Source organism: Hippopotamus amphibius, chromosome 2 (genome assembly GCF_030028045.1).
Source record: "Hippopotamus amphibius kiboko isolate mHipAmp2 chromosome 2, mHipAmp2.hap2, whole genome shotgun sequence".
Classification (NCBI taxonomy): Eukaryota; Metazoa; Chordata; class Mammalia; order Artiodactyla; family Hippopotamidae; genus Hippopotamus; species Hippopotamus amphibius.
In genome coordinates, this window is record NC_080187.1 from 201152694 (window position 1) to 201175088 (window position 22395).

Consider the following 22395-nt stretch of genomic DNA (forward strand, 5'->3'; position numbering starts at 1 on the left):
TGGTGCACGGGCTTCTCATTGCAGTGGCTTCTCTTGTTGTGGAGCACGGGCTCTTGGCACGTGGACTTCGGTAGTTTCAGCACGTGGGCTCAGTAGCTGTGGCACTCGGGCCCTAGAGTGCAGACTCAGTAGTGGTGGCACACTGCATTGGCAGCTGGATTCTTAACCACTGTGCTACCAGGGAAGTCTGAGTTTCCTTTATTTCGTAATAATCCTGTTTATAATGGTTGCCTTGAAGTTTTTGTTTTTCACATTTGACCTTTGTGCTGTCTCATGGGCAGTTTCGTTTGTCTGCTTTTTCTCCTGTGTTTATTTCACATTTTCTTGTTTCTTTGTATATCTTATAACTTTTGTTAAAAACTGGACATTTTAGGTAGTATATTATAGCAATCCTGGATACCAACAACCTTGCGCTTGTTTTCGTTGTTTGTTCGTTTGCTTAGTGACTTAGCTGGACTATTTTAGTGATGTCTGTTTCTCCCACAGTACGAAGGCTCTCATGCCAGAACTGATGTCGGTCCTCAGAGGCTGCACAGTCAGCCTGTGATGATGGTGGTCTTAGCAAGACTCTCTGTGACCATCTCTTTCCCTCATATTTTAGTAAGCTGCCTGCCTCTGTTGGTGTCACACCCAAATCTTAGGCTTCACTAATTCCTGGCAGATTGCTTTACTGTTTTTTTTTTTCCCATTTGCTTACTTCTTTTTTCTTCTTTCCAAACATATGCTTTTAATTATTTTATTGTATTATTATACAACCTAGTATCCCCAATATAATTCTTTTCTTTAAAAAATTGAAGTATAGTTGATTTATATTGTCATGTTAGTTTCAGGTGTACAGCATGTGGCGATTCAGTTTTATATATGTATGTATGTGTGTATGTGTATTTATATATATATATACACACAAATACATATATGATATATACACACACACACAGATGTATACATTCTTTCTGAGATTCTTTTCCCTTATAGGTATTACAAAATATTGACTGTAGTTTCCTGTGGTATACAGTAGCTCCTTGTTGGTTATTTATTTTATTTATTTATTTATTTTAAAATTTATTTATTTATTTATTTTATTGGTTGTGTTGGGTCTTCTTTGTTGTGTGCAGGCTTTCTTTTTAGTTGCGTTGAGTGGGGACTACTCTTCATTGTGGTGCGCGGGCTCCTCATTGCCGTGGCTTCTCTTGTTGCGGAGCACGGGCTCTAGGCACATGGGCTTCAGTAGTTGCAGCACATGGGCTCAATAGCTGTGGCTCACAGGCTTAGTTGCTCCACGGCATGTGGGATCTTCCTGGAGCAGGGATCGAACCCGTGTCCCCTGCATTGGCAGGCGGATTCTCAACCACTGTGTCACCTAGGAAGCCTGGTTATTTATTTTATATATAGTAGTATATATATGTTATGCTCTACTGCTTTTGACAAAGTCCTGGGATGTAAATTGCTGTATAGTCTGATTCAGTTAAATTATTGATAGCAGTTAAGGGCTTAATGACATGCATACGACAGTTATGTACATAATAGTTATTATAATATGGAAGATGAGCAACTTAATGTTTTTTGTTTTGTTTTGTTTAGTTTTTTTTAGTTTTTTTATTTTTTATCTTTTTAAAATTTATTTGTTTATATTATTGGCTGTGTTGGGTCTTTTTTGCTGTGCGCGGGCTTTCTTTAGTTGCGGTGAGTGGGGGCTACTCTTCGTTGTGGTGCGCAGGCTCCTCATTGCTGTGGCTTCTCTTGTTGTGGAGCACGGGCTCTAGGTGTATGGGCTTCAGTAGTTGTGGCACATGGGCTCAATAGTTGTGGCTCGTGGGCTCTAGAGCACAGGCTCAGTAGTTGTGGCCCACGGGCTTAGTTGCTCCGAGGCATATGGGATCTTCCCAGACCAGGGCTCGGACCCGTGTCCCCTGCATTGACAGGCAGATTCTTAACCACTGTGCCACCAGGGAAGTCCTGCAATACAATCTTAAAAGGAAAACAAGGGAAGGATGACAGGATTCAAAATAGGAGCAGTTATTAAAAAATAATTAACTGAATAAAGTGAGCCATGCATGGATCAGTGATGAGAGCATGTCATGAAACAATGATTAAGAGATTAATGATAATAATAATAATAGTAATAGTGATAATGATATATTTTAACTATAAGAAGTTCAGCAAAAGAGAAATAAGGGGCATCCTGAAAGTGTGTAATTGCTGTACCTGACCTACTCTGTGGGCTCCAGGAAGGCTTCTGTAAGGAAGTGGCTTGTGTGCTTAGCTTGAGGGATGAATAGTAAGTAAGCAGGTGAAAAGGTCAGGGAAGAACACTTAGACAGAGAACAGCCAGGGTCAAGGCCTTGAAGTGGGAAGGAGTGAGGTAAATTCAAAGCCCTGCAGTGGAATCAGTGGGGCCGAGTGCAGAGGAAAAAAGGAACGGAAGATGTGAGGTGATGCAGGCAGGTGGGTGGCTTGGGACCAGCTCTTTCTGAGCATTTTAAAGGATTTTGGTTTTATCCTGAAACAGCAGGAAATTGTTCAAGGAATTTATACGGAATTTAATGAGTTTGATTTCTCTTTGCTCGCACTTTTGTTTCTTTGGGATTAATACGTAGGTTGAAAGGTACATAGAAATATATTCATATTTCAAGATTTGGGGTATAGACTACCAAGTTGCCCTCAAGAAAGCTCATAGAATATACTTTTCCACCTGCAGTGTGCAATATAGCTTGATTCTACAAACACCGGCACTGAGCGTTAAACATTAAAAAAGATTTCTAATGTGGAAGGGTAGTGACATAATTGTTGCTTTATGTCTATTTTATTATGAATATTAAAATTTAGAGAGTGAATATATGCAGTTTGCCAGATTGTGTTTTAAAATATTAAAAAATATTTTAGTCAATATTAAAACATTTTTTTATCCTAATACATTTTTTTCCTGTTACCTCCAAGAAGTACTATAACATTTTAGCCAAATGATTAAGCTAAACAAGTTGTTCAACTTAGGGAAAATGTGAGTCAATACCAAGTAAGGACTTGAGAAATTTGGAATAACTGAATTGGTAGCTTACTTTCTTCAGAGTCTACAAAACATTAAATTGTCCAAAAAATTTCTCAGTTTGCTCACTGTTGTTTCTTGCATCCTACTCTTTCTCTCTGGGTGTTCTTTTCTTCTTACTGAAGCACATTATTTAATGAATTTTTCAGTATGGGTGTGTGGGCGATACATTTCTTAATCTTTGTATGTCTGAAACTGTCTTTATTTTGTTCTTATTCTTGGATGATAGGTTGTTTCCCCTCAATCCTTAGAAGCTATTTTTCCAACATCTTCTGATATTTATTGTCTTCTGATATCTATTGTCTTCTGATATCTATTGTGTTCTGTCAATCTTACAGTCAGTCAAAAAAGTCATTTTGTCTTTAGTCTCTGGTAGCTTTTAAGATTTTATCTTTATCATGGGTTATCTGAATTTCACCATGCTTTGTTTTTTTTTACTTATGCCACTTTGTATACATTGAATACTTTAAAACACGTGTTTCTTCCGTCTTAAAAGTTGTCAGTGCTCACACCTCAAATATTGCTTCTTTGCCATTCTCTCCACTTTTTGCGTTTGGAACTTGACTTATGTTAGCATCTCCTCCATCTTTCTTAATTATTTTTTCGTGTTTTGAATATCTGTCGTTGTTGCATTCTGAGAGAGCTCCTTGCTACTGTCTTCTAAGTCACTGCTTTTATCTTCAATCATGCCCAGTCTAGAGTATGTCATGTATATTAAGAAAACTGTTTAGCCTATTTCTGGAATTTCTAATTTTTTTCTCTTAACCACTTGTTATTTTTTCATCTCTGCTTTTAAAAAATCGTTTAGAATTCTCTTGATGGATGTTAATCTATCTTTGATTTTTTGAGTACCTTAAACATATGTATTTTAAGCTCATTTGATCCCAGGCCATACATATGAGTTGAAGGAAAAGCTGGCAGTAGTGAGAGTAGACAGGAGTCTGGGCTCATGTAATTTACATATGCCTTCAGGACTGTTAAGCCTGATGTCTATATATCCCTTTCCCTCCAAGACGGAGTGCTGCCCGTATGCTCACCTCCATGACTTGGTGTTCATGATGGGCTGCCCAGCTTTCATGGTCACCCAGTGACCTGCTTAGGCGTGCATTCTCTACTGGAGCCCAGCAGCAAGCTGGCAGCTTCTTCTCAAAGCAGGAATGATTGTGTTGGAACGGGGCATGACTTTGCTCTCAATTCCTAGGGGGTCATTCTGTGACTCTCCTGTTAGGGTTTGACAGAGGCTTCATAACCCAGCTTATCTGCAGCAGATACTTTGGGCAACTTTGGAACTGCCAAGTTGTAAAGCTCAAGGGCAGAGCAGCTGGGAGCAGCTGCAGAGCCTTCCCCTGCTCTGGACCACACTCAAAGCATACAGCCTTACAGGTGGTTTGCTAAAAGGTTAGGAACAGTCCTTTCAAATGTGGTAGAAGTTGCCTCCAAAATCCAAAGAGGCCTTGAACTTGAGAGGGCGGAGGTGGTAGTATAGAGCGACAGACCGCATCCGGCTCACTCTGTAAGCTTTTTGTAATTGGGCTCTCACTGCATATTCAGTTTTGTACTCGTGAGCATTGTAAAGCCTTTGTTGCTTTGATGGTTACATCTCTAGTCTTATTAAGCCACATCCCTGTGGTTTATCTTAGAAACCATAATGAGAGCAGCTCTCTGAATTCATTCGAAACTCTGTTAAAAGGCATGATTCATAGCGCAGTTGCTTTGAGTGGGGTCATGCACTTTATAGTGTGTAAGGAAGCTTTAGCACATGTTTTAAAACTTTGATAAGAATTACCTTTGTTGTTTGCCTGGACAGATGTGACGCCAGCATAGCCAGACTCTCTGCCGAGCACAAAACGACCTATGAGGGGCTCCAGCACTTGAACAAAGAGCAGCAAGCTGCCAAACTGATCTTGGAAACAAAAATCAAAGACGCAGAGGGACAGGTATGGCCTGTTTCAGGTAGCTTTTTGAAGGTGGGTTTTCGTTCTTATCTAAGAATAACATGGTGTTGATTATTTCCTGCAGGAGAAACTAGGTAGGGCATCCAGCGTAAGCATCTCTTTTCTTTCTCCTCCTGTTCCACGGGAGTGGCCCTTTGTAAGTATGCAACCAAAATGCCACGGTTTTTCAGTACATCCCTAATTTTAAAGATTTTTTCCCCTTATTCTTCAAACAAGTAATATGTTCCAGAAATTCTAAATTATATCTCCAAAACTACCTCTTACACAGGTAAGTGATCAAAGCATTGTTCTGCAGGCCACTCATCCCAGTTTGGGGTTCAGGAAATAGATACTTTATTCATGAGACTTATGGGCTACCTCATCGCGTAGTTTATATGTGAGAAAAGATTAGAACAAAGCGAGAGGGTAGGCTGGCTAATACATTTCAGAGTATTCCACCTTGCAATTCACAGATTAATTTCTCAAAGCAAAACTCTTGACATTTCACAGTTTGTTTTTTGGCTTCTTAGAAGTTTCCCTTTGCCATAGTGGGGCCTATCTTCTAGAAATTTCCCTACAGTGTCTGCCTGACTTGCTATTCTTCATTTAAAGAGAGACTATTCTAATAAAATGGGATATCTAGTCAATTCATTGGATTAAACATACTTGTGTCCTAGCTACCTCCAATAAGTATCTAAAGCTACTTATGTAAAAAACAGTTGTTATAAAACCACGAAAAAAAATAAAATGAAATGACAAGTCCAGTAATTTTCTCTAAAGAAAAGTGAGGACAGAATTATTAGATCAGAAAATAGATGCTAAGGAAATACTAAGTTTTCCAGTAGCAAACCAAGCAAAAAACATAGAAATCCATAAAAAGAGACATACTTTTTCTTTGTTTCAGGTTTGATAAATGTTTATTCCATGAATCTTGAAGTAAGGAACACTGAACATCAGAATTTTTGCAGAAAATAAAGACATTTCTTAAAGGACTGATTTTATATTACATTTTAGTAAAAAGACAAGGGAAATGGATAGGTAGTGGGAGAAAGGAGTGAAAGGTGTTATAGTTTAAAAATTATATTTTCAGGTTACTCTACTTGATACAGAGATAAATCTGGGAACTTAATGGATTTTGTAAGTGAGAAGAATTCCATTCTCTGTGACTAGCAGCCACACTAATGGTAGAAATGCCAAGGTAAAAATGACTTATATTTTGTGCCAGCAGGGGGAGGTAGTGATCCCGCGCCAGAGCTGGCCTTGCTCATCAGAGACCGGAGATAAGTGCTCAGTGCGTGAGGAATTTTTGGCAGTGCTACTGGTCTTGATTTTTTTTTTTTTTTTTCTTTTCTTTTGACTGAACCACATGGCTTGCAGGATCTTAGTTCCCCGACCAGAGATTGAACCAGGGGCACGGCAGTGAACGCCCAGAATCCTAACCACTTTGGTCACCAGGGAACGCTCCTGGTCTTGATTTTTGATGGGTGTGTATAAAAAATGGAAGTGGAGAGAGAAGTGGACTGCTAAATGGATTTATGAAATTAGATTGAACTTAATGCCGTTGATTAGAATACAGCTCACTAATGTTTTTTGAAATTACCTCTGAAAAGCTTTGATGTGATATTTATAAGCAAAATTTCTTTTCCAGATTTCTCAGCTTTTGAACAGGGTGGACTTGTCAATATCGGAGCAAAGCACCAAACTGAAGATGTCCCACAGAGACAGTAACCACCAGCTTCAGCTTTTGGATACTAAGTGAGTAATCAACGTAGAAACATCTATTTTGGTTGAAGTTCTTTATGAGCATACTCAGTACTACAATTTTTTCCCTTTTGGTTTTTATTTATTGCACAAAGTGAAAACCATAATGGAAGTTCACAGGAAAAGTTTCCTTGTAGCCTGTTGTCACTTTACCTTCCTAAGTATTGTTTTTAGTGATTGGATAATAATCCATCCATTTATCCAACAAATATTTCTTGAACATGACCTAGGTGCTGAGGAACCAGTAATGAAGAAAAACAGGGCTGTTCTTGTCCTTGTGGAGTTGATGGTCTAGGGAGCTGATGAATATTAATCGAAGAATGACCTAAATATAGTGTGCTAAATATAGCGCAGGCTGTAGTATTGCTAATGGTGATAAGTGCTTTGATGGAAAGGTACGTGGTTGTGGTAGGCTGAATAATGGTTCCTCCAGATGTTACCACGTACTAGTCCCTGTGGCTATGTTATGACTGTTCTATGGCAAACAGGGACTTTGCAAATATGATGAAATGAAGGATCTTGAGTTGAGTAGATGATACAATGTTATCTATGGAAACCCGATGTAATTCCTAGAGTCCCTATAAGAGGGAGGCAGGAGGGTCAGATTCAGGAGAGAAGGCCATGTGACAATGGAAGTGGAGATTGGAGTGTGATGTGCTTTGAAGATGGGGGAGGGGGCCACAAACCATGGAAGACAGGCAGCCACTAGGAGCTGAAAAAGGTAAAGAAATGATTCTCCCCACCAACCCTCCAGAAGGGACCACCTCTGCTCACACCCCGACTTTAGTCCAGTGAAGCTGATTTCAGACTTCTGGCTTTCAGAACCAAAAGGGAATAGATGTGTTGTGTTAAGCCGCCGAGCATGTGGTGATTTGTCACAGCAGCCGTGGGAAACTAATACAGTGCTGTCGCGGGAGTGAGTAGCAGAGGCCTGGTTGTGGGCCTTCCGGAGGAAGTGATGTTGGGAGTGGGAGCTGAAGAACGAATGGCATTCACTAGGTAAAGAGTGAGGTGAGGACACAGGAGATGCAATAGCCTGTCGTGGGAGGAATGTGACGTGAAGGAAACCGCGAGGCGCAGCGGGGGCTGGAACAGAGCATGAGGGTGGGGAACGAGGCCGGAGAGGAGGCGGGCCAGCGTGCAGGGCCTTGTAGACCACATTTAGGACTTCTTGCTTCTCTCCCTGGAGCAATGCGGAGCCGTTGGAGGATTTTAAGCAGATAGGGTGATATACTCAGATTTATGTTATTTTTTAAAATGGACCTGATTGCTGTTGGAAGATGGATCACAGGGGCTGAAGCAGAGATGGGGGCATTGGTTGTGGGGGGCATTGTTGCAGGTGTCTAGGTGAGAGGGGTCTGTGCCTGGGCAATGCTGAGCTGTCTAGTTAGGGCACTCTAATGTGTTATACTTTGCATTGTGTTTTAGTGACACTTTAAACTGGACTTGCCCCCAGTGAAACTCATCTGCTGCTCTTCTGCTAAATCACAGAGCCGGACACTGTTCCCTGTCGTGAATCTTCATGAGCTTGGCATTTTCCTGCCAAAGCAGAGCCAGTAGTGACTCTGTGTGTGTGTGTGTGTGTGTGTGTGTGTGTGTGTGTGTGTGTGTGTACACGTGTATGTATGTGTGTGTTTGTGTGTGTATTTGACTTATATTTTTTAAAGACGATTTCAGTGTGGAACTTTGTTAGAGGCTTGTGGAAATTTTAAATTAATCATTCTCTTGGTTCTTATATATCATTGTCTCCATGCTTAACACCATTTCAGGGTTATTGCTGATTTAATGGGAATTTTCTTATGAAAACCATGTTTCCTCTCCACTAATTACCTGTATTTATATCACTACTGAGTATGTCACTCTTCCTCATAGATCCTACAAACTTTCCAAGTACAGAAAGATCTCCCATCCTCTTCCTTCCATTGCCCAGGAAGAAAATAAACATCTTACTATTTTTTCTTCTGTGAATTATTTCCTTAGTAGATATTACTGATCAGCAGGCATGAACATCTTTGTTTTTCTTCCTACAATTTAAAGTCCAGAAGTCTAGACACAAAGGCTGTTCATAGAGGAAAGGGGAGCAAGCCTGGGGCCTGTGTGAAGTAGAAGGACACATTAGAGACCCAAAAGGTAAAACCCTGGTTGGATGAACTAGGAAAAAAGAAAAACATTCCACAAAGAGAGCATAAGGAAACTTTCCTGTCTAAATCTTGATTCTGGGTAGAAGGGTAAAAAGTATTCCTTGAAAAATCAGGACTGCTATACAACCTTTATTTGGATTTAGAGTTAGAATTCACATTACCCAAGCTTCTTGAAGAAAATGGAATAGATAATTTATCTCAGAATGATCTTGATTTGGTAGTGGCCCAAGATGCCTGGCAGAAGCAAATGTAAATACTCAACCTTCAAGTCTTCCTGCAGACAGATGAAGTTCTAAGGAACATGAATGTACAATCAGAAATTGTAGACCAACACAGGGAAAAAAATCAAATATGTAATAGAGTAAGAAGAAACAACAATAAGCAGAATCAGACTTCTAAATTCTGCATGTATAGGAATTATTGGATGAAGTAGATGTGTGTGTGTATATGTATGTTTGTGTGTGGGGGGGTACACATACACACACACACAGACACACATTTTGAAAGTATGATGAAGGAATAAGAGCTTATCAAAAATGAACAGTCAGGGGAATTCCCTGGTGGTCCAGTGGTTAAGACTCTGTGCTCTCACTGCTGAGGGCCTGGGTTTGGTCCCTGGTGAGGGAACTAAAATCCCACAAGCCACATGGTGTGGCCAAAAAAAAAAAAACCCACGAATAGTCAGAATTGACAAACAACCAAATTGAGCTTCTAGAAAATAGAATCATTGAAAATAAAATGTAACTTCTTGCCTCACCTGACCAGGGAGCCTGAACAGTGACCCACGTGGCCTTGGAATCCAGCCTGTAACTCTCGCTGGAAGTGGAGCCCCACCTATGGCCCTACTTGATTGCTGAGCAGAGCCTTTGGCCTTTCCCAAGCAAGGAACCCAACTCAGAACCCCTCCTAAAAGCAGAATGTACCCTGTGACCCCACCTGACTAGGGAGCCCAGACAGCAACCCCACTCAACCACAGAGCACAGCCTCCAGTTCCACCTGACTGCAGGGATCCTGGCCAGTGACTTTACTCATCAGTGGTGCACAACCAGTAGCCTGCCCAGTTGTGGAGCGTAAGACCCCATCATGGAATTCAACAAGCAGCACCACCCTGCCAGGGAACACAGTGACTCCGCCTGACCAGAGGGAATTGCAGAGTCTAGTCAGTGGCTCCGTTTGACTGTGCAACCCAGCCAGCAACCTGCCTACCCTGGGAGCCCAGCCAGTGACTGTGCTTGAATGTGGAGCCCAGCCAGTAGGATCACCTGACCATAGAGCCCAGCCAGCAATCCCTCTCCACCCATACCTCAGAGCATGGGCAGCAGTCCTGCCCAACTAGAGACCTAGCAGACATATATAGAACATTCCATCCAACAGCAGCAGAATATACATTCTTCTTAAGTGCCCACAGAACATTCTCAGGATAGATCATATGTTAGGCGACAAAACAAGTCTTAACAAATTAAAGAAGACTGAAATCATGTTAAGTACCTTTTAGTGTCAAAATGATATGAAACTAAAAATTAATGACAGGAGTAAATTTGGAAAGTTCACAAATATGTGGAAATTAAACAACACACTCCTGAACAACCAATGGGTCAAAGAAGATCAAAAGGGAAATTTAAAAATTTTTGAAACAAATGAAAATGGAGACACAACATACCAAAACTTATAGGATGCCGCAAAGGCAGTTCCATGAGGAAAGCTTCCAGTGATAAACACTGGAAGAAGAAAAAAAGGCCTTGAATAAACAACCTAACTTTATACCTCAAGGAATTAGAAAAAGAGGAATAAATTAAGCCCAAAGATAGCAGAAATGATAAAGATTAGGCCAGAAATAAATGAAATAGAAACAATAGAAAACCAATGGAGGAAAAATCAACAAAACTAATTGATAAGCCAAATTGACAAAACTTCAGCTAGACTAACCCAGACGAAAAGAAAGAGGACTCAAATAAAATTATAAATGAAAGAGGAGATACTACAACTGATAACACAGAAATACAGAGGATCATAAGAGACTACTCTAAATAATCGTATGCAACAAATTGGATAACTTAGAAGAAATGAATAAATTCCTAAAACAACCTACTAAAGCTGAATCATGAGACTTCCCTGGTGGCGCAGTGGTTAAGAATCCACCTGCCAGTATAGGGAACACGGGTTCAATCCCTGGTCTGGGAACATCCCACATGCTGTGGAGCAACTGAGCTTGTGCGCCACAACTACTGAGCCTGTGCTTTAGAGTCTGAGAAGTGTAGTCTTGACTAGGTAGCCGTGAACTTAATAGGGAAGAAGAGGAGAATAGGTATTGCAGAGAATTGGGGGCTTCTACCACAGAGGGTGTTCATTTTATTATTATTGTTAAGTCATATATATTCTTCTGTACTTTTATTATTTTCATAATAAAAATAATTTAAAAGGGGAGGCAGCAAGTGTGGGGTGTTATTTCAAGTATTTGGAAAGGGACAGGACTATAGGAATGGAAGTTTGGTGGGTTTTTTTAAAATTTTCTGTTTGATTTAAATTAAGAAATATCTGTATGGGGCAAAAGCAATTTGGAGAACATTAGAAACGGAGCCAGGCTCCAGTCCCGGGAGATAAGAGGGAGAAGGAGGAAGAGTCCAGCGCAAGAGGGGAGCCAGGCTACTGTGTCCTTTGAGCTGGGAGCACTCTTGACCCTCTGAACTGCAAAGACTAGCACCTGGCATGGCTCTGTGTCACTGTGTGACACCTTGGTGCCCACACTGTCAGCTCTGCATGGGTGGGAGTATTATCAGGTGCTTTTCTATTATGTCTTCGTTCTCTCCTCCCTTCCCAATTTAGTGCTAAGTGCAGTTCTAAGAAAAAGGTAAACATGTAATTCTGAGTGAGCTGAATTCAATGCTGTCATATTTCCAAGAGATTTGATAGTCAGAGACTGAGGTTGTTTGATGTCATTTTAAAATTGTTTTACATCTAACCTGCTAACTTTCTTATTTTAGATTTAAAGGTACAATTGAGGAGCTCAGTAACCAGATTTTATCTGCAAGGAGTTGGTTGCAACAGGAACAAGAACGGATAGAAAAAGAACTCTTACAGAAAATCGATCAGCTTTCCTTGGTTGTTAAGGAAAACAGTGTAGGTGTTAATATTCAGCCATCACACAGTAAAGTTATTCGGTGGGCCTGCAATGTTTGAATAATACCTCGTAACTTATCATTGATTTACTTAGCACCACATTAAGCTGTTACAGTTGTTTCTTGCCTTAGAATCTCTTTCCATGGTTCATATTGATTCTTTTTATTGTTACGAAGAGACAGAGCACTTTGACTTGTTTTGGTTAAAACTAGACTTGTTTTGGTTAAAACAAAGACTCAGTAGAAAAGTTCAGTACTTTCAGCTAAGATGAATCCAAATCAAGATCTTAATGAACCGCATTGTCCAGCTGCATTTCTTAGTAAAACTAACAATTACATATTTCATCTTAGTTTGTTTTAATTTCATGATCTGGTAAAAACAGTGTTGACTAGATTTCTCCCTCCAGGCCCCTCCATCACACTATAAACCTGGTAAGAGGTGTCACAGTGCAACATCTGAACAGAACCCAGTTTTCTTTTCTATGTTACTTCTCATTTTACCCCCCTCTCCTGCAGAACTGAGGTTTGCAGAACTCCTCAAAAACCATATCAAGAAAGCCTTGCATATATAGTATTCAGTATCAGTACTTGGCAAGCAAATGTTTTTTGGTTTGGTTATCAAGCCTGACCATCTCCCTCTCCCTTCTCTTTTCTTGCACTGCTTCCTCCCCTTGGACTTTGATGAAACATAAGTGACTGGTGCAGACTGCATCTCTGGCTCTGCTCTCTCTCAATGCTGAGCTGTTGAATTGCACACTGTGCACTGAACACATCAAGAGAGTTTTGTCATGCTGTAGCCCATTTACAGCTTGGTGTTTGTAGTCCTGGCCTCTGAAGCTTGCCTGCAGACCCAGATTCTCATAAGAGCCAAGCATGGTGGAGAGGAAAGGAAAGAAAATATTCTATTTCAGCTATTTCTTTAGGTCTCCATATTTTTATCAGATCTACTGATTGATTTGCTTAGATTCATAACACATTTGTAGACTTCTGGGTCTTTGGATCACTACTTTTACATCTAGATTGGCTTACTAATGAACAATAAACTCCATGATAATGGTGACTTTAATATGATAGAAGTTCATTTATCTTTCCCATAAAAGAAGTCTGGGTGTAGGAATCACAGGGCTGACGTGGTAGCTTGTCAGTCCTCAGTGACCCATGATCTTTCTGGCTTAACTCTCTACCAGTCCTAGAGAGTGACCCTTGTACTCATAGTTCAAGATGGCTGCTAGAGCTGCAGCCATTGCATCTGAATTCCAGGAACAGAAGAAAGAAGAGGCAAGGATATGCCTCATTTGTTTTTCAGCTTTTCCTGGAAGTTGCTACATATGCTTGTTCTTACACCTCATTAGCCAGAACTTAATCATATGGCCACACCAAACTCAGGAGACAAGTAGAAAAGGTAGTCTTTATTTTGGGTGACATTATAACCAGCTGAAAATCGGGGGGTCTGTTATGGAAGAAGTGGGGAATGGATATTGGGGTGAGCAACAAGCAACCTTTGCAATTCTGTTCCCTGCAGATTATTCTTAAATGATATTATGACTGATGCGAATGCAATACAGACTCTTTGGAGTAATCAAGTGCCATTCTTATCATGGATCTCAGGGAGCCAGTGAAAGGGACATGGAGAAGAAGCTCAGCCAGATGTCAGCCAGACTGGACAAAATAGAAGAGAGTCAGAAGAAGAATATGGAGGTACAGAGGACAAAACAAGAAGAGGAGAAGGTGCATGGGCGAATCAGCCAGCTCGAGTTACAGATGACCGAGGACATGAAGGAAATGAAAGCAGAAGTCGATGCGGGTAGGCCACAAAGAAAACAGTTCTTGTGGTTCATTTTCTGTTTGATCCAAAAACCAATTAATTAGTGTTCCCCTACAACTACCTACAAACCTTCGGTGGTTTTCTAAGTAGCTGTGCTATGTTGAACTAAAATGTGACTTCAATTCCAAGGACATGAAGATAGGTAGAGACAGGTGAACAGACCTGAAATTGCTTAGCTTGCAACTGATGCACATTTTCTTTAGTGCCCTCTGCAGATTCTTTTCTGATCATAGCCAAGGTCAATAAGCCTCAGAAATAAGCATGTATCTGTGAGGGACCTCTGAAGGCTTATTTTACATGGCTGGCAATATTCCTCCATGGCGACGAATGATTTTCCTCTGCGCGGAAGTCCACAGGGCCCATTCCTCCATACTTGTTTGGAAGACAGTATTAGAGCGGATTTCCAGTTCTGAAATGCTGCCCGATAAAGGAGGGATTTAGGTTTATACTCTGAACTCGGGAATACAGAACTGGGACCAATAACTGGACGTTACCTGAAGACGGATTGTAACTCCGTATGAAGCAGAAGTATCTACAGTTAACGGTCCTAGAAAGATACAGGTGCTTTGTGAGCCTGACAGCTCTTTACTGAAAGTATCAATATTTAAGTGCAGGCTGGTTGACCGTGGTCAGGAAAGAAAAGACAATTGGGTACTGTGGAAAGGGAGACTAAATAATCTCCTGATTCTTTCCAGTTCTCTGGTTCTGCGAATTTTTTTCATGCAATTGTTCTGTTTTTGCCACATGGAAATAAAAGTAGTTAAGTATCCCAAGAATAATTTTGTCGTAACCACCACAATGTATTATTTTATTTAAGGAGAAGAGGTCATTAAATTTGTGAATTTTAGAACTTGTGAAGATAAAAATGAATTTTCTTTCTTGGTCTTTTGGGCTAGTAGAATATGATATTTGACTCTTTCATTGATGGTTTAACTTTGCATGATTTCCTGAGTGAATTTATTATCAGCTATACATATCACTGAGGTTGTGAATAGTTAGTATACCTAATAAGAAATGCGCATGAGCCTTTTAAAAATTAAAAATATTTACTTTTTCTTGTTACAAAAACAAATTTCTTAGTGGAAAATCATAAAGCACAAAATACATATATATTAAAAAAAAAAAACACTTCTATTACCTAAAGGTCTTTTTTGTGTATATTCTCTCTATATACATATAGGATATATATGTGCTTTTTCAAATACAAGCTCATGCAATACATGCTGATTTGTAACCTACTCTTTCATTCAGTAAGAACATTTATTTTTTTTAAACTCATTTATTTTATTATTATTATTATCATTATTATTTTGGTCACACCACACGGCTTGCGGGATCTTAGTTCCCTGATTAGGGATTGAACCCAGCCCCTCAGCAGTGAAAGCACTGAGTCCCAACCACTGGACTGCCAGGGAATTCCCAAGAACATTATTATTAATGAGGAATTTTTATACCTCTTTTTCATGAATTGTTACATAAAATTTTCTGAAAGAAAATTCTAAATTTGCTAATGAAGACAAGATGTTTTTGACATTATTTTAATACGAAATTACCTTTTGATGGGGATTTTTTCTATTTTTACCTTTTATTTATTTTTTTATTTTATTTATTTATTTATTTTTTTTTGGGGGGGTACATCAGGTTCAATCATCTGTTTTTATACACATATCCCTGTATTCCCTCCCTTCCTTGACTCCCCCCCCTCGAGTCCCCACCACCCTCCCTGCCCCAGTCCTCTAAGGCATCTTCCATCCTTGAGTTGGACTCCCTTTGTTATACAACAACTTCCCACTGACCATTTTACAATTGGTAGTATATATATGTCTGTGCTACTCTCTCGCTTCGTCTCAACTTCCCCTATTTTTACCTTTTAATTTGAAATAATTTCAAATTTAGAAAAACCGTAAGACTGGTCCAAAAACTATATATCTTTCACTTAGATTGACCAATTGTTAACATTTTTGAAATTCACTTAATGTGTATGTGTGAGAGAGAGAGAGAGAATATAATTTTTTTTCCTAAATCATTTGGGAGTAAGTTGCAGAAGCCAGAATACCTTTTTACCCCTTTATTATTTCATTGTATATACCCTAGGAACAAGGACATTCTCTTAAATAACTCTAGTATAATGTAATATTGATGAAACATTTTTCAATATTCAGTTTTCAAGTTTCACCGTTGTTTCCTTTACAGCAAACCTTCCCCAGTCAAGGTTCTAATCCAGAATCATACATCATATTTAGTTGTCATGTTTCTTTAGTCTCTTTTAATCTGGATCAGTACTGCAGTAATGTTGTCATCATTAAAGAACACAAGCCAGTATTCTGTGGAATGCCCCACAGTTTGGGTCTGTTTGCTTCCTTTTAATCAGGTTGTGTGTTTTGGACAGAAATGCCACAGAAGTGATGTGTCCTTCCCAGGGTTTTCTTATTGGGGGTACACGATGTTGGTCTCTCCCAGTGTTGGTGAAGTTAGCTTTGATCTCTCTTTTTTTTTTAGATTTATTTATTTATTTATTTATTTATTGGGTGTGTTGGGTCTTCGTTGCTGCACACAGGCTTTCTCTACTTGTGGCGAGCAGGGGCTACTCTTCATTGTGGTGCACGGGCTTCTCATTGTGGTGGCTTCTCTTATTGTAGAGCATGGGCTCTAGGTGTGTGGGCTTCAGTAGTTGTGGCACATGGGCTCAGTAGTTGTGGCTCATAGGCTCTAGAGTGCAGGCTCAACAGTTGTGGCGCACAGACTTAGTTGCTCCATGGCATGTGGTATCTTCCTGGGGCAGGGATCAAACCTGTGTCCCTTGCATTGGCAGGTGGATTCTTAACCACTGCACCACCTAGGAAGTCCCTGATCTCTTTTTTTTTTTTAACTTTCTATTTTTTAATTTTTTACAATAAACTGCATATATTTAGAGTGTACAATTTGGTATTCCAGTCTCCCAATTCGTTCCCCCCCAACCCTCCCTGCTTTCCCCACTCGGTGTCCATATGTTTGTTCTCTACATTTGTGTCTCTATTTCTGCCTTGCAAACCGGTTGATTTGTACCATTTTTCTGTAGTCCACATATATGTGTTAATACACAATATTTGTTTTTCTCTTTCTGACTCACTTCACTCTGTATGACAGTCTCTAGGTCCATCCATGTCTCTACAAATGTCCCAGTTTCCTTGCTTTTTACAGTTGAGTAATATTCCATTGTATGTATGTACCACATCTTCTTTATCCATTCATCTGTTGATGGACATTTAGGTTGCTGCCATGCCCTGGCTATTGTAAATAGTGCTGCAATGAACATTGGAGTGCATGTGTCTTTTTGAATTATGGTGTTCTCTGGCTATATGCCCAGTAGTGGGATTGCTGGGTCATATGGTAGTTCTATTTTTAGTGTGGCAAGGAACCTCCATACTGTTCTCCATAGTGGCTGTATCAATTTACATTCCCACCAGCAATGCAAGAGCATTCCTTTTTCTCCACACCCTCTCCAGCATTTACTGTTTGTAGATTTTTTGATGATGCCCATTCTAACTGGTGTGAGGTGATACCTCATTGTAGTTTTGATTTACATTTCTCTAATAATTAGTGATGTTGAGCAGCTTTTCATGTGCCTCTTGGCCATCCATATGTCTTCTTTGGAGAAATGCCTATTTAGGTCTTCTGCCCATTTTTTGATTGGGTTGTTTATTTTTTTGATATTGAGATGGATGAACTGTTTATATATTTTGGAGATTAATCCTTTGCCTGTTGATTCATTTGCAAATATTTTTTCCCATTCTGAGGGTTGTCTTTTCGTCTTGCTTATAGTTTCCTTTGCTGTGCAGAAGCTTTGAAGTTTCATTAGGTCCCACTTATTTATTTTTGTTTTTATTTCCATTATTCTAGGGGGTGGATCAAAAAAGATCTTGCTGTTATTTACGTCGAAGAGTGTTCTTCCTATGTTTTCCTCCAGGAGTTTTATAGTGCCTGGCCTTACATTTAGGTCTTTTACCCATTTTGAGTTTATTTTTGTGTATGGTGTTAGGAAGTGTTCTAATTTCATTCTTTTACACGTAGCTGTCCAGTTTTCCCAGCACCACTTCTTGAAGAGACTGCCTTTTCTCCATTGTATATCCTTGCCTCCTTTGTCATAGATTAGTTGACCGTAGTTTATCTCTGGGCTTTCTATCCTGTTCCGTTGATCTATATTTCTGTTTTTGTGACAATACCATACTGTCTTGATCACTGTAGCCTTGTAGTATAGCCTGAAGTCAGGAAGCCTGATTCCCCCAACTCTGTCTTTCCTTCTCAAGATTGCTTTGGCTATTCGGGGTCTTTTGCGTTTCCTTACAAATCGTAAAATTTCTTGTTCTAGTTCTGTGAAAAATGCCATTGGTGATTTGATTGGGATTGCATTGAATCTGTAAATTGCTTTGGGTAGTATAGTCATTTTCACAATGTTGATTCTTCCAATCCAAGAACATGGTATGTCCCTCCATCTGTTTGTGTCTTCTTTGATTTCTTTCATGAGTGTCTTATAGTTTTCTGAGTACAGGTCTTTTACCTCCTTGGTTAGGTTTATTCCTAGGTATTTTATTCTTTTTGTTGCAATGGTGAATGAGATTGTTTCCTTAATTTCTCTTTCTGATCTTTCATTGTTGGTGTATAGAAATGCAAGAGATTTCTGTGCGTTAATTTTGTATCCTGCAACTTTACCAAATTCATTGATTACCTCGAGTAGTTTTCTGGTGGCCTCTTTAGGATTTTCTATGTATAGTATCATGTCATCTGCAAACAGTGACAGTTTTACTTCTTTTCCAATTTGGATTCCTTTTATTTCTTTTTCTTCTCTGATTGCTATGGCAAGGACTTCCAAAACTATGTTGAATAGTAGTGGCGAGAGTGGACATCCTTGTCTTATTCCTGATCTTAGAGGGAATGCTTGCAGTTTTTCACCATTGAGAATGATGTTTGCTGTGGGTTTGTCATATATGGCCTTTATTATGTTGAGGTAGGTTCCCTCTATGCCCACCTTCTGGAGAGTTTTTATCATACATGGGTGTTGAATTTTGTCAAGAGCTTTTTCTGCATCTATTGAGATGATCATGTGGTTTTTATCCTTCAGTTTGTTAATGTGGTGTATCACATTGATTGATTTGCATATATTGAAGAATCCTTCCATTCCAGGGATAAACCCCACTTGATCATGTTGGATGATCCTTTTCATGTGTTGTTGGATTCTGTTGGCTAGTATTTTGTTGAGGATTTTTGCATCTAAATTCATCAATGATATTGGTTTGTAGTTTTCTTTTTTTTAGTATCTTTGTCTGGTTTTGGTATCAGGGTGATGGTGGCTTCATAAAATGAGTTTGGGATTGTTCCTTCCTCTGCAATGTTTTGGAAGAGTTTGAGAAGAATGGGTGTTAGCTCTTTTCTAAATGTTTGATAAAATTCACCTGTGAATCCATCTGGTCCTGGACTTTTGTTTGTTGGGAGATTTTTAATCACAGTTTCAATTTCATTACTCGTGATTGGTCTGTTCATATTTTCTAATTCTTCCTGATTCAGTCTTGGAAGGTTATACTTTTCTCAGAATCTGTCCATTTCATCCAGGTTGTCCATTTTATTGGCATATAGTTGCTTGTAGTAGTCTCTTATGGTGCTTTTTATTTCTGTGGTGTCCATTGTAACTTCTGTTTCATTTCTAATTTTATTGATTTGAGTCCTCTCCCTCTTTTTCTTGATGAGTCTTGCTAGAGGTTTATCGATTTTATTTATCTTCTCAAAGAACCAGCTTTTAGTTTTATTGATTTGTGCTATTGTTTTCTTTGTCTCTATTTCATTTATTTCTGCTCTGATCTTTATGATTTCTCTCCGTCTACTCTCTTTTGGTTTTGTGTGCTCTTCTTTCTCTAGTTTCTTTAGGTGTAAGGTTAGATTGTTTATTTGGGATGTTTCTTGTTTCTTGAGGTAGGATTGTATCACTATAAACTTCCCTCTTAGAACTGCCTTTGCTGCATCCCATAGGTTTTGGATCGTTGTGTTTTCATTGTCATTTGTCTCTAGGTATTTTTTGATTTCCTCTTTGATTTCTTCAGTGATCTGTTGGTTATTTAGTAGCATATTGTTAAGCCTCCATGTGTTTGTGTTTTTTACAGTTTTTTTCCTGTAATTGATTTCTAATCTCGTAGCGTTGTGGTCAGAAAAGATGCTTGATACAGTTTCAATTTTCTTGAATTTACCAAGGCTTGATTTATGACCCAAAATGTGATCTATCCTGGAGAATGTTCCATGTGCACTTGAGAAGAATGTGTAATCTGCTGTTTTTGGATGTAATGTCCTATAGATATCTATTAAATGAAGCTGATTTATTGTGTCATTTAAAGCTCGTGTTTCCTTATTAATTTTCTGTGTGGATGATCTGTCCATTGGTGTAAGTGGAGTGTTAAAGTCCCCCACTATGATTGTGTTACTGTTGATTTCCTCTTTCATAGTTGTTAGCATTTGCCTTATGTATTGAGGTGCTCCTATATTGGGTGCATATATATTTATAATTGTTATCTCTTCTTCTTGGATTGATCCCTCAATCTTTATGTAGTGTCCTTTCTTGTCTCTTGTAAGATTTTTAATTTTAAAGTCTATTTTATCTGATATGAGTATCGCTACTCCAGCTTTCTTTTGATTTCCATTTGCATGGAATATCTTTTTCCATCCCCTCACTTTCAGTCTGTATGTGTCCCTAGGTCTGAAGTGAGCCTCCTGTAGACAGCATATATATGGGTCTTGTTTTTGTATCCATTCAGCCAGTCTGTGTCTTTTGGTTGGTGCGTTTAGTCCATTTACATTCAAGGTGATTATCGATATGTATGTTCCTATTACCATTTTCTTAATTGTTTTGTTTTTGTTTTTGTAGGTCCTTTTCTTCTGTTTCCTGCTTAGAGAAGTTTCTTTATCATTTGTTGTAGGGCTGGTTTGGTGGTGCTGAATTCTCTTAGCTGTTGCTTGTCTGTAAAGCTTTTGATTTCTCCCTTGAATCTGAATGAGATCCTTGCTGGGTAGAGTATTCTTGGTTGTAGGTTCTTCCCTTTCATCACTTGAAATATGTCATGCCACTCCCTTCTGGCTTGCAGAGTTTCTGCTGAGAAATCAGCTGTTACCCTTATGGGAGTTCCCTTGTATGTTATTTGTCGTTTTTCCCTTGTTGCTTTTAATAACTTTTCTCTGTCTTTAATTTTTGTCAATTTGACTACTATATGTCTTGGCGTTATACGCCTGGGACTCTCTGCGCTTCCTGCACTTGGGTAGCTATTTCCTTTCCCATGTTAGGGAAGTTTTTGACTATAATCTCTTCCAATATTTTCTCAGGTCCTTTCTCTCTCTCTTCTCCTTCTGGGACCCCTATAATGCGAATGTTGGTGCGTTTAATGTTGTCCCAGAGGTCTCTTAGGCTGTCTTCAGTTCTTTTCATTCTTTTTTCTTTATTCTTTTCTGCATCAGTGATTATCACCATTCTGTCTTCCAGGTCACTTATTCGTCCTTCTGCCTCAGTTAATCTGCTATTAGTTCCTTCTAGTGTATTTTTCATTTCACTTATTGTGTTGCATATCTCTGTTTGTTTGTTCTTTAATTCTTCTAGGTCTTTGGTAAACTTTTCCTGCAACTTTTCGATCTTTGCATCCAATCTTTTTTCAAAGTCCTGGATCATCTTCACCATCATTATTCTGAATTCTTTTTCTAGAAGAGTGCCTATCTCTTCTTCATTTAGTTGTTTTTCTGGTGTTTTATCTTGTCCCTTCATCTGGTACAAAGTCTTTTGCCTTTTCATTTTCTCTGTCTTTCTGTGGCTATGATTTTCAGTTCCACAAGATGAAATAGTGCTGATACTGCTTGATTCTGCTGTCTGCCCTCTTGTGGAGGAAGCTGTCTAGGAGGCTCGTGGGTGCTTCCTGATGGGAGGGACTGATGGTGGGTTGGGCTGGGTGGGTGGAGCTCAGTGACACTTTAATCTGCTTGCCTGCTAATGGGTGGGGCTGTGTTCCCACCCTGGTGGTCATTTGGACTGAGGCGACGCAGCCCTGGAGCTTACAGGCTCTTTGGTGGAGCTAATGGGGGACTCTGGAAGGGCTCATGCCAATGAGCACTTCTCAGAACCCCTGCTGCCAGTGCCCCTGTCTCCTCAGTGAGCCACAGCTGCCCCTCACCTCTGCAGGTAACCCTCCAACCCCAGCAGGTAGGTCTGCTTCAGTCTCCTATGGGGTCACTGCTCCTTCCCCCAGGTCCTGGTGAGCACTTTTTTGTGTGCCCTCCAAGAGTGGAGTCTCCGTTTCCCCCACTCCTGTGGAGGTCCTGCAATCAAATCCCACTGGCTTTCAAAGTCTGATTCTCTCGGGATTCCTCCTCCCATTGCTGGACCACCAGTTTAGGAAGCCTGATGTGGGGCTCAGAACCTCAGGACTTCTGCAGTATAACTGTTCTCCAGCTTGTGAGTCACCCACCCAGCATTTATGTGATTTGATTTTAACGCGATTGCGCCCCTCCTACTGTCTCGTTGCGGCTTCTCCTTTGTCTCTGGATGTGGGGTGTCTTTTTTGGTGAGTTCCAG

At 39.7% G+C, this 22395-nt stretch overlaps 1 protein-coding gene across 3 annotated transcripts in view; it reads left to right on the forward strand.

Moving 5' to 3' along the window:
• FAM81A (family with sequence similarity 81 member A) overlaps window positions 1-22395 on the forward strand; it is a 66510-nt gene that overhangs the window by 41195 nt on the left and 2920 nt on the right. For all 3 annotated transcript variants that reach the window (XR_009051404.1, XM_057722589.1, XM_057722590.1), the window contains exons 5-8: window positions 4851-4980; window positions 6626-6732; window positions 11861-11996; window positions 13604-13799. Coding sequence is in view for 2 of the 3 variants with exons in the window: in XM_057722589.1 (XP_057578572.1) it covers window positions 4851-4980; window positions 6626-6732; window positions 11861-11996; window positions 13604-13799 (569 nt within the window). In the remaining variant the exon portion in view is untranslated. The remainder of the gene's footprint in view (window positions 1-4850; window positions 4981-6625; window positions 6733-11860; window positions 11997-13603; window positions 13800-22395) is intronic.